Below are 14,770 nucleotides of genomic sequence, written 5' to 3' on the forward strand. Positions count from 1 at the left end.
CTGCCAGGGTTTAGTTTTGAAACCTTTTAGGGGTCTAAAAGCTTGTTAGAAGAGATGATCCAGGGGGGTGGGAGGAATGCAGAGAAAGTGGGAAAGAAACAGGAAGAGATGTGTTCTGTGGATTGTGGCTTGAGCTCGAGTGGAGAGTTGATAAACAGAACCCTCGGAGAAAACAACTTTATTTGGAAAAAAGCCGCGGCTTGAGTGAAGCACCTGTTACAGCTTCCTGAGAAAAAGGCAGCCCGGGCTTTCTGTAGCCCAGATTTTCTGTCACCTCGCCCTGGAGCGGCCAATGCCGGCTTTTTGCAGTGGGGCTCTCGCAGAGCCGGGCGGCGGGGCGAGGGTGACAGCTAGGTGCTCCGAGTCGCTGTCCAGGCAGCACAAGGCTAGCTTAAGCCCGTGCCCCGGGGCGCGCTGAGGAGGGCAGCGGAAGGGGGCGAACGGGGTGCCCACAGCAGAGCGGCCGGGAAGTGCTTGGCGCGACAGTTCCCAAACGAAGGGCGAGAGGTACAAGCAAGGTCACCGGAGTTAGGCGCGAGGCGCCTCTCAGCCCGAGGGTCGCGGGGTCCCGGCCAGGCCAGAGGGCGCGGGCGGCCACTTCCCTCGCTGGCCCGTCACGCCGAGGAAGGAGACCCTCTCGCCGGGGCAGGGCCCGACGACCCCCCTCACCCGCAAGGCAGAAGCCGGGCTGGACCCCGGGGCACCTTCCCCGCCCCGCGGAGCTGAGATTGCCGGGGGGAGGGAAGGAGGGAGAAGGGCGGCGAGGCACCGGGCGCGGGACGGGACGCTAAGACTCACGGGGACGTTGCTGTCCCGGGGTCTGGGGCGGGCGGCGTGTCGGGCGGCGCTCAGGTGAAGGGGCCGCCCGCCCAGAGCGGCGGTGACGCGGGTTGCGGCGCGGCGGGTCTGCCCCGCGGCCCCATGTGGCCGCCGCCGCCCGTCCCCGGCGAGGGGAGCTGCCGCCGGCACTGAACGGGGCTGCCTGGGGCGGCATGTGGAGCTGCCGAGGATGAGCAGCCAGCGCCGCCCGGCCAAGGCGCAGCTTCGGAGGTCGCTGAGCGAGCAGCTGCGGGACTCTACCGCCAAAGCTTGGGACTTGCTGTGGAGGAATGTTCGGGAGCGGCGGCTCGCAGGTCAGTCCCACCGCGCCACGGCTGCCGCTACCTGCCCGTGGTCGCTTGAAGGGAGACCCTGGGGGATGTACCGGCTTCAGCGGCGCCGGGGGCTCCCTGCTCCGAGGGGACGCCCAGGGAACGGCCTGGGGGGGCGCTTACTGCGCTGCTGCCGCCGCCGCTCCGGACCGCGGGGCTCCATGCCTCAGCTACCGTGGTGAGTGGCTGGCAGTCGCCGGCAGGTCGGGTTGCAAGGTAGACCGGGATGAAGGCAGGTCAGACCCCCCAGCTCCGTGCAGGCAGCACCTGTCCAAGTCGTGGTGGGCACGGTGGGTATGATGCCACAAACGGTCGGGCTGAGTGCTGAACTTGGAGGTAGCCCCACGCCGGAGGCATCTTCTGAACGTCTCTAAAATCAAGAGGGTTGAGTTTGCCCCTGAAAAGCGGGCTCACCTGCTTGTCTGTTCAGTTTTCTAAGTCACTTTCAGGTCTAGGTTGGTTACTCTAGTTTGTTACTGTTTGCATGTGAGGAAGACCACAACTCCCAAAGAAAAATGTAGGTGGTGGTGTTTGGTTGGTTTTTAGTTGTGGGGTGGCTGTTTTGGTTTTGTGGTGTTTTTTTGGTTTTGTTTGTTGGGGTTTTTTTTCCCCATTTCCGGCGCTTTTATAGCTTTAGGTCACCTAACTGCTGTGGAAACCCGGGCTCCTGCAGTGTCACCATCCCCAGGTGCAGACCAGAAGGACACAGAGCAGGGAGGGTGCTTCAGTAGGTTGGGTCACATTCAGCAGCACATTTGCTTTCAGCATGTGAAGAATATGTCTAAGTTGTATTTGTAAAATGTTTAATGAATTGAAAGATCTAGAGCAAGTGCAGGGGTGAGTTATTATACTGGAAAACAGTACATCAAGATTTATGAGCAAAATCATGTGTAATGAAGGTAAATTTGCAAAGATGGATTCCTCTGCCACGTCCTACAGCATTGTTAGCAGTTTGGTTGACCTTGCCTAGGGCACTGTGACGTGCTGGTATTGTATAAAACAGAGGTAAATATCGTGTATGATGTAGGGGTTTGTGTTTACAGCACATTAGTTCTGATGTATATACAACTGAAAATAATGGACAAAAATTTCATGGCAATTTTTTGGAAAAAAATTAATATAAATGGGTAAATTAAATAATTAATTACTAAACATGCTAATTTTGTAGTGTTATGGTTACCTAAAATGTTAATCTGTCCTTACATGTAATCTGCTTACTCCTATGATAATAGCAGATGCCAACAGACAGCAAGGATACTCTTGGCTATTTTTCTCCTGTTTGGTCAAAGACAACTATTGCTTGATTGAGCAAAGGACCTGGGCAGGCTGCCATGAAGCTGTAGCCAACTTCTTAAAGCAACTTGGTATTAAAATTGATGGAGTCAGGCTTTTTATTTAAGGTGGATGGAATTCTAATGTCTTGGGTATTTGCATTGCCATAAATGAAGTGCTGTTCATAATATGCTGGTGACACACACATGGCCTTTAATTTAATTAATTATCTGACAGCGTAACAAAATGCATACAAATAACATCTGTCGATTCCAGATATACTCTCTTGTTCAGATGTTTTTATATCTCTGGCATTTTTGTCCTTGTTTTCATACTTATTTGTCCCTTTGGCCTCTGCTGCTGTAGTCCAAATTCCTATGCCTCTTCTTCCAGCTTTTGTTAATGAGAAGACAGGGTATTTAAGCAGATCTAAATGTGTCAGTATTTGCTGGTTGCCACACCAGCTTCTTCTCCATCACAACAGATCTAGTCCCAGTCAGGTATATAGTTGTAAAAGTTCCTTTTTGTTCCTCTTAAGTTGACCTTGTAGTTTAGCCCAGACTGGCAGAGCAGCAGTCTACCTGGTAACTAGTGTTTATGAGAAATGATCAAACCAAAATCCTCTCTTATCCATAGTCTACCCATCAAGCCAAAGAAAGACTTGTGATTAAATCATCATTGTGGTGATGGCTTTGCAGGCACTTACATAGTTTGTTATCTGTTTGTTAAAGTTTCAGACACCAGTTACACAACATATACCTGTAAATAAAGTAAGCACAAGACAGCAGGATCAGGACTGGGAGCAGGGCAGGCTACTCAGGGCTTTCCCCACTGCTCCTTAGGAAGAGTTTCTCCCCTGTTTTTTGTGCACTGGACCAGATGGCAGCAGTCATGGTTGGGCAGTGAGTGGGTGAGCTGGAGCAAGGAGCTGAACATTGGCTGGAGGGAGGAGAAAGCTGAACCTTGGCTTGGCGTCCTTCAAAGAGGCAGACAGCATGGCTGGTTGCTGTGGAAAGTAAGCTGTGTATAAAAAGACTGCTACACTATGCTTTCCTCCCTCACCCTTCACAGCAGAGATGATGAGCAGCATCCTGGCTCCCAGCATGCTCCTGGGACAGGGCTGCTCTGTACTGTCTTTTTTTCAGGAGAGATCTATGGTGCCCATCAGCTCTTGGTCGCTCTGTCTGATCCACTTACCAGGATTTGTATTTTAAATGATGAGTGCACCCACTATGGTGCCACAAATTGCAGCCTTAGTTTTATGTGCTTTTCATTATTTTTTGAGATATTTTGCACTTCCTGTGTTCCCACTATGCTTATGGTTTAAGTTGGGACTCACAAACTGATCAGGAAATGTGCTGGAATGTTAACTCCCTTGTTGGAGTAGTGAGCTATTCATCTGAAAAGTTACATGAAGTGCTGTTGGTTTAATGTGATTCTGAACAACTATGCCATTATCAGAATCCATTGCTTTAGGAATTTGACTTACATAGTGAACAGACTCTTGGAAAAAGCAATGACCTTAAGGTGATTCTGAGATCCCTACTCAAATCATGATCACCTGTTACAGTAAAACATAAAACATAACAAGGTGTAGTTATTACATCCATTGTATGTGGGTGAAAAGTGCCAGCCTTAACCTGGCATTCTTTCAGTTGCTATGTACTAAAATAAAATGAAACAAAATGCATACTTACGTTCTGAAATTCAGTACTTCATAGTCAGGAAGCACCAGAAAGTAAGGATGCCTGTTGCTGCCTTGTGCAGCATCCTCTCATTGTAGGATTGTCTTTTAGTGACATGATCACCCCCCTCTTTTTTTGCAGAGAACTTTTCCGCCTCATTCAGTACATGAGCTGACCATCCCATTGGTGAATCTGCTAATGTAGAGCCTTCTGTACTGCAGCTTTATCAAATCTCGGACTGAGCACCAAATTACAAATTCCCTCAAGTGCTCACAAGCATGGCGCCGAGGAGCACTGACTCTTGCATAGTTCATACCATGAGTGTTTTAACTGTGTTTCTAGAAGCTGTAAGATTGCGTTATTCCCATTTTACAGATAGGAACCAGAGGCACAATGAGATTGAACTCCAGAGTATTGGTAACTCTTGAGTGTTAGAACTTGGATTTTAACTCTAATCGTCAAATTACAGTTCTCTGTGCTTTCTATTGTATGGCATTCGTGCAAATCAGCCTCCAGAATCTAATTGTACTGCGCCCAGGGAATGAGTAACTTGCAGTTTCTGGTGGGCTGGTCAGATTGTGTTTCAGGTGAAAAATGAAACAGAGAAAGATGGAACTGTAGGGTCACTGTTTACTTGTCATAGTGTCAGAAACCCCTTTTTCCCGCTGTGTGCCACCTTCTATCCTCTCCTGCTTGCCCAGAGAAGCAGCAGGAGTCCTGCAGCATCTGCCTAAGTTGGATTCATGACTAGTCTGTTGTCTATCATCAGATAGGATTCTTGGGAAGTGCATGTGTAGATCAGGTTAAGACTTTGTCCTAGTGCCTAATGAGAGGAAGATCAAGGTAGGATTAAACAGGTGTCTTCAATTCTGAGACTTCCTGAAGATTGGAAACTTGATTTTGTGACCTTAACTTTCTTCTAATAATAGAAAGCTTTGTCGCTAATTTCTTAGGTTTAGTTTTTAGCTGTGGTTGAGCAATCCACACAAATTGCTGCTGGGTTTTCTGCTCTGTAAAGCTGCCACTGTTGTAGCTGCAGTGTAAATACACCCTTCGCCTTTCTGCCCCATCTCTTCTCACCTGAACTTTGTGTTCCACAGTCCTTTTAATATGTTGTGTTCTTGTTGAGATTATATTGCCATTCAATTTCCTCTGACTCTTCAGGTTGACTGCAGCAGCAATACTGGACTGGATACTGAGTCCAGCAGGAGTAAGGAGGTGATTGTCCCCCTGTACTTGGCACTTGTGAGGCCAAACCTTGAGTATTGTGTCTGGTTTTGAGGAACTTAATACAAGAGAGATACCAAGGTGCTGGAGTGAGTGCAGAGGAGGGCAACAAAGTTGGTGAAGGGCCTATAGAATAAACATTGTGAAGAGCAACTAAGGAGTTGGGGCTGCTTACTTTGAAGGAGAGAAGGCTAAGGGGAGACCTTGTCGCTATCTAGAAGTACCTGAAAAGACATTGTGGAGAAATTGGTGCTGGTCTCTTCTGACAGGTAATTAGCAATAGAACAAGAGGGAATGGCCTCAAACTGCAACAGGGTAGGTTTAGACTGGACCTTAGGAAATGTTTTTTCATGGAATGTGTGGTCAGGCATTGGAAAGGGCTGCCAGGGAGGTGGTTGAGTCACCATTTCTGGATGTGTTTAAAGGTCATTTAGATGTGGTGCTTGGGGATATGGTTTAGGGGTGAACTTTGTAGAGTAGGATGATTGGTTGGACTTGGTGATTCTGAGGGTCTTTTCCAACTAGAATGTTTCTGTGGCTGTATGATCACTGTCCCAGCTCCTGCTTAGCTGCAGAGCTCTCCAGAAAAGAATTGCCTGAGGTGATTTTGAAGAAACCTCTTGGATGCTCTCACCTGTTTTGGCCTTTGCTGTGCTCCACCAAGTCTCCAGTAGTTTGCTCAGACTGACATTCCAAAGTTCTATTACTTGGCCAAGTTTAGACAGTTTTTTCAGAGACCAGTGCCAGAGTGACTCATGAACCTTTGCTGTAAGGGTACATGCTTTTGTTTCAAAAGATGAAGCACTAGTTTGTCAATCAAACAGCATGAAAACGTACAGTGGCACAACCTTACCATGGAGTAATTTTATCTTAGAAATGGATGATGACCTGTGGTGCCAAAAGTTGAAACAGACAGGCTTGTGATTAAAAGAAAAGAAGCCAAAATTAGGGGCCTTAAATGTGTAGAAGGCCTACTCTTTATTATCCTTAATTGTTTGGGAAGACCTTACACTCTGATTTGCAGCTACAAGCATCTCTTCAAATGTAACTGAAATGCATTTATATTGGAGATTAATCTGAACATTAGCTGAAATAGGTTAGAAAGTGGAGACTAATTTGTCCAGAAGAAAGTCATTGGCACATTCAGCATTTGGCAAACACATCAGGGCAATGCCTGTTCTCTTCTCAAAACTTGTGGTTGGTTTGTGGGTTATTGTGGTTTTTCTGGGTGCAAATGAGCAAGCCTAGGTTTGTAATTGAACCTCTGGCAACATGGTGCACCCTGGCAGCTCTGATCTGTTTATCCTGGGAATATGGAAGAGAAAAGTGAGTCTTAAAAAATCTAGTGGTCACAACAAGAACTATATGGATTTTAGCAGTTTCTGTTGTGCCTGTATGGAGGCAAGAGCACCCGTGTTTCTGGAGCCTAATTAAGGAAGCATCAAATCTATTGATGCCTCGTTTTATAATGAAATATTTTTAACCATTTGATTTTGCAAGTGTGTATCTTGTGAAGCAGAACTCATCTCTGATGTGGTGGTATCCTGAGGTCAGTGTTAGGAGATCCCAAAGGAAATGTGTGTCAGGCTCCTGATTCCTCAGAGAGCCACTGAGCAAAGACTGCAGTTGTGATGTGGGACCAACCTTGAGCCTGCTGCGTCTTGATGTTATTCCATTACTGAAATATAAAATGTAGCAGGTTAATCTAATTAAACCTGTTAAAGGAAAAGAGGATTTTGTTTTATAAAATAACTTTGCCAGGTCAGTTTTCATTAGACAGTGTGGGAGATGTGTGTGTGGAAAATGCAGTATGTGTTGTAGCTGGTTTGGTGGGCGTACATTTATATTCTGTTTTAAAATTATGCACATGCGTTTTTAGAAAGCAAGGTAGAGATATTGCAGTCTGTGTCCCCAGCAGGGCACTGTAGAGTACAAGATGCTAATTCTCATGTATGTTGATAAGATATATGTGTGTGAATTCCCCCCTAACCCAAGCCTGTCAATGGGAAAAGACTGTCCTTTGTCAAGGAGAAAAGTTATGAAAGATGTTCTTTATTCGGGGTGGAGTGCTTCAGGGAAGAAAGAAAGAAAGTGACTTACTCATTTGGTCAGGCATGCCAGGAAATTTTATGCTCTCGTATCTGTCTTAAAGAATGTGTAGTAGCCAAAAGTGTAGTTACTGATTTCATAACTTAAATTAATTGTGCTCTATATTGTATGTTCATGCTGGAAGGGGGGTTTAGATGAATTTCTTTAAAGTACGTAGATGTTTTTCTTTTCATGCACATTATGTCAGTGTTCTCTAATTTCCATCTCCTTCCCTAGACACTCCCTGAAGACCACTGGTTTGAATCTGAAAAAGAGGCAATGGTGGCAAAATAGCACCATTGTTAATTCTGCTGTTGCTGGGTTCTCATGACCCTCAGCAACAAGAAGTTAATTCCAGAAATACAATTACAAAAATACCAATATGCTTGACCTGCCAAGTATTTCTGTATCAGCATGAGACTGTGGAGGGGTGTGATGGAGGACTCCCTACTGTCTCAAAGTCCAGAGAAAGATGTAATTTTCTCATACCCACTCGCATAGCTCCACAGCTGTTTGCTGTGTAAGATTTTAAGTGACTCTGTAGGAGCACCACAGGTTTCTGAGACAGCAACAGTATTAATCTTCTAGTTTTATGTTTAATACATAAATTCTGTATTTGAACAAATCCTGCTTCCCTTAAAGAGAGCTGTATCAGAGATTATTTTCCTAAGATAAATTAATTTTTGATTGCTTAGTTTCCTGACATTATGAGATACAAATCTGTGCTGGTAAAATGGGGAATCAGTGCTGGTAAGAGAACCGGATACCATTTGAATCAGTCAGTTTCTATTTGATAGCTGTTTAGAAAAGATTCTTGATAGGCCTCCTTCTTTCTGGAGCTTGGCTGTTTGCTAATTTCAATGACACATTAATCTTTAGAAAGTATACATTGCTTTCCTAGAAAGTTATGTTGTCAGCCCTTTTTATAGTACAACTTTATTATTTATTTATTTATTGGGTTTTTTGCTGTTGTGATTGCATGGTTCATTGAGCACCAGCAAAGTTCTTTCACTTCTCAGTAGAGAAGTATTTCTCTTTATTTCTCTGCACATATACATGGCCTCAGTACATGCCACCTATAGACGTTTCCTGTGTGGCTAGAAGGAGGCTGATACCTACAATCCTCTAAGCATTGTAATTATTGCTGATGTTTGCAGACCGTATTATTGGAAAGAAATTATAGTACTGTTTTTCCAGAAGCAGTATATACAGTACAATATTGTTTAAGTTCCTATACATTTAGACAGAGATCTTTATTGATACTCATATTTTTCTATGATACATAGGAGCTCGTATGGACATAGAAATACTTATTTGTCTGATGTCAAACTGTAATGACTTTCTTCCATCTTAAGATTGCTTCTTAATACCAGTCGTGGCATATTAAATTAAGTATCTTCTCAGTTATTTCCGGTTAGGTGTGTTGTATTTATTCATATGGCTGTAATCCTACAGGCCTGTTTTCATACCTCCACACAAGTGACTTTATTTATAGTAATAGATGTGCAAGAACATTTATATAGAACATTTATATCCACAATAAATTTTTAACTGCTAAGTGAACACCATAATAATTCCCATCAATACAGTCTCATTTGTGCCTGGCCAGTAAATTCCTAAACGTGGGAAATTTTTGCACTCAGTAAGGCCCTGGAGACTGGACTCCCACTCTGCTGCTCCTTTTTGTCTAAATTAAAAGCAAAACAAAACAAAACAAAAACTGTTCAAAAATGTCCCGTATTGTAATACTGTTTTAAAGGATTTTGAGACCTTGGATGACTTAATTTGATTTGTGCAATACTTGCAGACAATGGACTTGTTTCACAGCAGTGATCTGACTTACATTTGTCTTCTTGAGTTTTGTATTCCTTGCATTTCTTGTGAGCAGATATTCTTTCTTGCTCTTCCCAGTCTGCTTTTTGGTCGCAGCATGGCCAATTCCATTGCTGTAATATGTCATGATTTCTTTAAAAGTAATGTCCTTGAGTGACAAACCATCGAGAAACCCAGCTTTCCCTTCAACTCAAGTGTATTTTAATTGCAAATTTGAAAAGCATGAAATACAAACTTCAGTCTGAAAAGACAGAAGACAAAATAAATTCTCCAGCTTCATGAGTTTAAAGAAGTGTCTTAAAGCCTGTCTTACAATTCTTGAAAATCATAAGTTTGGATTTGGGAATATTGTTTTCAACCAGTAAAGAATTTTTGATGGTTTCTTCTGGTTATTACAGGCTTAAAAGTTTGAGAGTGTAGGAGGTTTCTTGCCTGACATTGGAACATCCAGGAGAAGACTGATGTTCTGCAGCTTTTGTTTACAGTTAAAAAAATAAACTATTTTGACAATCAGCCCATCCTGGCACAGCTTATGCTGAAAATGAGCAATGACTGAATGCGCACAGACTGTTGAGTGCAGCAAGTCGCTATGGTACAAGAAGGGATCAAGAACATCTGCAATTCATGGCCCTTAGTTCCAAAAACCCTCTGACTCCCAAACCGAATGTAATTATTTTCCATAATAATAATTTTAATCAGAAATACTCTGCCTGTCGTTCCAGTAGAGGGCAGTAATCTACATACAGTGACATCAGTTAGTGCGTGTAAGCAGCACACACCACAGATACAATAACTGGGTTTGTTAAGATAGTGCAGTATTCAAGGCATACTGAGTCCCTCGAGAACAGAGTGTCATCCAGAAGTGCTGTTTTCTGTGCTTTTTCAGCAGGACTTAATCCCATTTCAAAACAGCAGAGTTTATGCTACTTGTACTCAGCTCACTGAAGTGGATCACCTCCAGATGCCCCAGTGCTACAAGCAGAGGTTTGCAACATGCGCCCCCAGTTTAATGCTGTAAAAACCCCAGACTGAGGAACAGTGATGCAGCTGTTACGTCATTTGGGTCACTTAAAGCAAGAAACCATGCCAAAAAGTATATGTTTGGCTCCCAAGGTAATCCCTTGAAGCTCAAAACTATGCAGTGCAGATACAGCCTCTCTGACCTGCAGGGTGCTACTGTGGAGCAGTGTGTGCAAACAAACTCTCCATCCCTTGGCATAGAGTCCTGAAGTTACTTTCAGCAATTGCTAAACTTAACAATGTCAAAGTAGACCCAAATTAATGAGAATTTAAAAAATTAGATGTTTTCAGCTAGTATAGCAAAGAATGCTGAAACATGCTGTGCTATATAGACATCAGAATGAATCACAGAATTGTTAGGGTTGGAAGGGACCTCAAGGATCATCCAGTTCCAACCCCATTGCCATGGTCAGGGACACCACACACTAGATCATGTTGCTCAAAGCCACATCTAGCCTGGCCTTAAAAACCTCCAGGGATGGGGCTTCTACCACCTCCCTGGGCATCCTGTTCCAGTGTCTCACCACCATCATGGTGAAGAATTCCTTCCTAACATCCAATCTGAATCTACTCATTTCTATTTTTGTTCCAGTCCCCTTAGTCCTATACCTGACACCCTAAAAAATCCTTCACCAGCTTTCTTGTAGGCCCCCTTAAGACACTGGAAGGGCACAATAAGGTCTCCTTGGAGCTTTCTCTTCTCCAGACTGACTACCCCCAACTCTTTGTCTGTCATCATAGGAGAGGTGCTTCAGCCTCAGCACCTGATCAGAGGATCATCCTTGTGGCCCTTCTGTGGACACATGCCAGCACATCCAGATCCTTCCTGTAATAGGGGCTTCAGAACTGGATGCAGTAATCCAGGTGGGATCTCACCAGAGTGGAGTAGAGGGGGATTATGCTTCTCTTGATGCAGCCCAGGAAGTGATTTGCTTTCTGGGCTGCAAGTACACACTGGTGGCTCATGCTCAGCTTCTCATCCACCAGCACCAGCCTATATCTGTGCTTGGGATTACCCTGACCCAGATGCAGGACCTTGCGTTTGGTCTTATTGAACCTCATGAGGTTGTCATGGGCCCACCTCTCCAGCCTGTCAAGGTCCCTCTGGATGGCATCCCTTCCCTCCAGCGTGTCTGCTGCTCCACACAGCTTGGTGTCATCAGCAAACCTGCTGAGGGTGTGCTCAATGCCATTGTCCATGTTGCCAACAAAGATGTTAAACAGGACAGGTCCCAGTACTGATCCCTGAGGGACTCCACTTGTCACTGGCCTCCACTTGGACTTGGACCCATTGACAGCCACCCTTTGGGTATGGCCCTCAAGCCAGTTCTTTATCCACTGAATGGTCCATCCATCAAACCCATACTGCACCAGCTTGGAGACCAGGATGTGGTGTGGGACAGTGTTGAAGGCTCTGCTCAGGTCCAGGTAAATGTCGTCCGTCACTCAGCCTTCATCTGTTGATGTTGTGACCTTGTCATAGAAGGCCACCAGGTTTGTCAGGCAGGATTTGCCCTTGGTGAAGCTGTGTTGATTAAACTCAGTTGCCTCTTCATTATTCTTCTGCCTCAGCAGTGCCTCCAGGAGGATCTGCTCCATGATCTTAGTGGGCACAGAGGTTAGACTGACTGGCCTATAGTTCCATGGGTCATCCCTCTTTCCCTTTTTGAAAATAGGGGTTATGTTTCCCCTTTTCCAGTCAGTGGGGACCTCCACAGACTGCCATGACTTTTGGAATATAATAGAGAGTAGTTTAGCAAACTAGTCCACCAGTTCCCTCAGCACCTGTGGGTGTATTCCATCGGGTCCCATGGACTTGAACATTTCCAGGTTCTTCAGATGATCACAAACCTGATCTTCACTCACAATGGGCAGTTTCTTCTTCCAGCTTCTGCTATTATCTTTCATTATTCCAGGAGTGTGGCTGCAGCCCTTGCCAGTGAAGACTGAGGTAAAGAAGTCATTGAGAACCTCAGCCTTCTCCATGTCACTTGTCACCAGTTCACCTGTTTCCTTTCTGAGGGGGCCCACACCTTCCCTAGTCTTCTTTTCACTGCTAATATACTGCTCCCCTTGATCTCCCTGGCTAGATTTAATTCTAACTAAACTTCAGCTTTTGTAACCAGGTCTCTTGCTGCTGGGGCACCTTCTTTAAATGTCCCCCATTCCAGCTGTCCTCTCTTCCACTCCTTGTAGAGTTTCTTTTTGTGTGCCAGCATGCCCAGGAGCTCCTTGCTTATCCAAGCATGTCTCCTGCCATTCTTTTCTGCTTTCCTCTTTCTGGGTATACTATCATAGAATCAATAAGGTTGGAAAAGACATCAGAGATCATCAAGTCCAACCTATCACCCAACACCTCATGACTAACTAAACCATGGCTTCAAGTGCCACGTCCAATCCTGTTTTGAACACCTCTAGTGACAGTGACTCCACCTCCTCCCTAAGCATCCTATTCCAATGGCCAATAACTCTTTCTGTGAAGAACTTTCTCCTCACCTCAGGCCTTTGCTCCTGGACCCAGAGAAGGTGATCCTTGAACACTGAACATCACAGTTTGACAGACGTCATTTCACTGAGATATTGATGTTTTTGCTTTTACTGTTGAACAATAAGTACATAGAAAAGTTTTTAGGTCCGGAAATAATTTGTACAGATCCACCAACATGTTCTGGTACAGTGGAGGAGGAGGCACTAAAACTTAAAATCATTGTGTTTCCTTAAGCTGTAAGAATTTGCTTGCTGTTCTATTAAAAAAAAACCCTACAATTTGAAATGTATGGCTCAGCTAAAAATTATTTAAGCCATGAGTATTTCTTTAGTAGCAAGATAAGTTCACTAAATCAAACCTAGCTTTTTTTGTCACTATTTAGCAAGTCTTATTTGTCACAAACTTAAAATAATGTGGGAGTAGTATGTTTCTTCCATTGTTCAACCTAAATAAATGGCGCTGATGCTTTGAGAGGCCAAACAGCATGATTCCTGGTGAGGAGGGGTTTGTGTGCCAGGCCATGATGAAAGAGAAGATACTGAACTTTCACAAGTCATTTAAAAGAGAAGCATTTAAGAAAACCCATAGAAATGGAATATTGGTGTTATTACAGAAAGAATTTAAGGGAAAATTATCTATCTTCAGCACTGAAGCAGTAGTTCAGATGTACCTCATATCATATGTAGATCTGTCTGAGTAGCTTGACATGTATTAGGTCTTTGTTGGTGTAATTTAAGAAGAAACACGGGGTAGTTGCCAGATCCAGGAATAAGTTAGCTTGAGGGAGTCTTAAAAGAGTTAATTCAAAGCCAGTGTTAAAAACTATGCTTCTTTCAGATAAAATGCTGAAAAATTACACTTGGCATTACAAAATCAGGTTTCTAAATCTTTAGGAACCTTCTGCATTGGTTCATGCTTTGAACTTCCCTGAAGTGTGTTGCTATACATGTGTGAGTTTATTTTGGATTCACTGCACGGAGCAGCATTTGTCCAACAACTTCTAAATAACTTACAATATACCTCTTTCCCCATCCCATTCCCACTCATTCTGATCTGAATGGCATGCTGTTTCATAGCTTATCCAGAATAGTGCTGTAGTAAATTATTTGAAACTGCCTGTTGTTTAGGTGTCATTTGACTGCTGAAAGTATATGTGATTGGTATCTCATGGTCTCGCTCATTTTAAGAGTTCTTTTTAATGTGAGGACAGATTTGATCTAAATAAATCAATTTTACAGGGAGATTTAAGCCATCAGATTTTTAGTAAGAAAGAAACCTTTCATTTATCACACTGGAAAGCCCACAGCTGGGAACGCACCCATTAATAGACTCAAACAGATGGATTCTGACAAGTCCATGAACTGTTCACGCGCTTTTTTAGCAAATATTTTGCAGCAATCCAACTTGCAAATGCTACTTCAGAAACAAACACAGAGCTGTCTGTCTCAAGGCACAAGAAGAGAGAGTCGTGAGCATCTTTAAAATACTGAGGGTTGAGCATGCATGTGATATTCCTTTGAAATTTAGGAATGAGTGCGTTTAGTGAAGAGTAATTATGCCTTGATGCAATCAATGTTTTGAATGACAAAGTCTTGAGAGTAGACTCTATCGATACAGTGAAGTGAGGATTTTTGGCAAAGGCTGGCACCACTTTTCTCAGGAGACAAAAATACTATTTGTTTGTTGAAGTTGCTATCTGAGAGAAGGTAAATACATATCTTCAGCATAGCTCTCTGAATAAAGTAGCAGCAGTGAAAGAAACTGATACAATATGCGTAAGCACTGGGGTTGTTGATAGTTATGAGAAAACCAATGGGGTGAGGACTGCTGTGTAATAGTACAACTAATGACTCAGGTCATATACTTTCAAGTAAAACCAATGCATGGCACACATTATTTCTCTTAACTTTTTAAACTTTAATTTGTAGCTTTAAAATTTTACAGACCATCACTGTATTTCTGGTATCATAGGAAGATAAAAATCACATGCGATTCCTCTTTTCAGC

At 43.8% G+C, this 14,770-nt stretch overlaps 1 protein-coding gene across 2 annotated transcripts in view; it reads left to right on the forward strand.

Moving 5' to 3' along the window:
• The window catches only part of STARD13 (StAR related lipid transfer domain containing 13), a 259,294-nt gene that overhangs the window by 109,687 nt on the left and 134,837 nt on the right, over positions 1–14,770 (forward strand). The window contains exon 1 of one of the 2 annotated variants that reach the window (XM_054164921.1): positions 782–1,133. The exons of the other annotated variant lie outside the window; for it this stretch is intronic. Within the exon in view, the coding sequence (XP_054020896.1) occupies positions 1,010–1,133 (124 nt within the window). The 5' untranslated portion in view covers positions 782–1,009. Of the gene's footprint in view, positions 1–781; positions 1,134–14,770 lie in introns of those variants that run through there. 2 annotated transcript variants of the gene reach the window in all.

The sequence above is a fragment of the Dryobates pubescens genome, chromosome 10, assembly GCF_014839835.1.
Source record: "Dryobates pubescens isolate bDryPub1 chromosome 10, bDryPub1.pri, whole genome shotgun sequence".
In the NCBI taxonomy this organism is placed as follows: Eukaryota; Metazoa; Chordata; class Aves; order Piciformes; family Picidae; genus Dryobates; species Dryobates pubescens.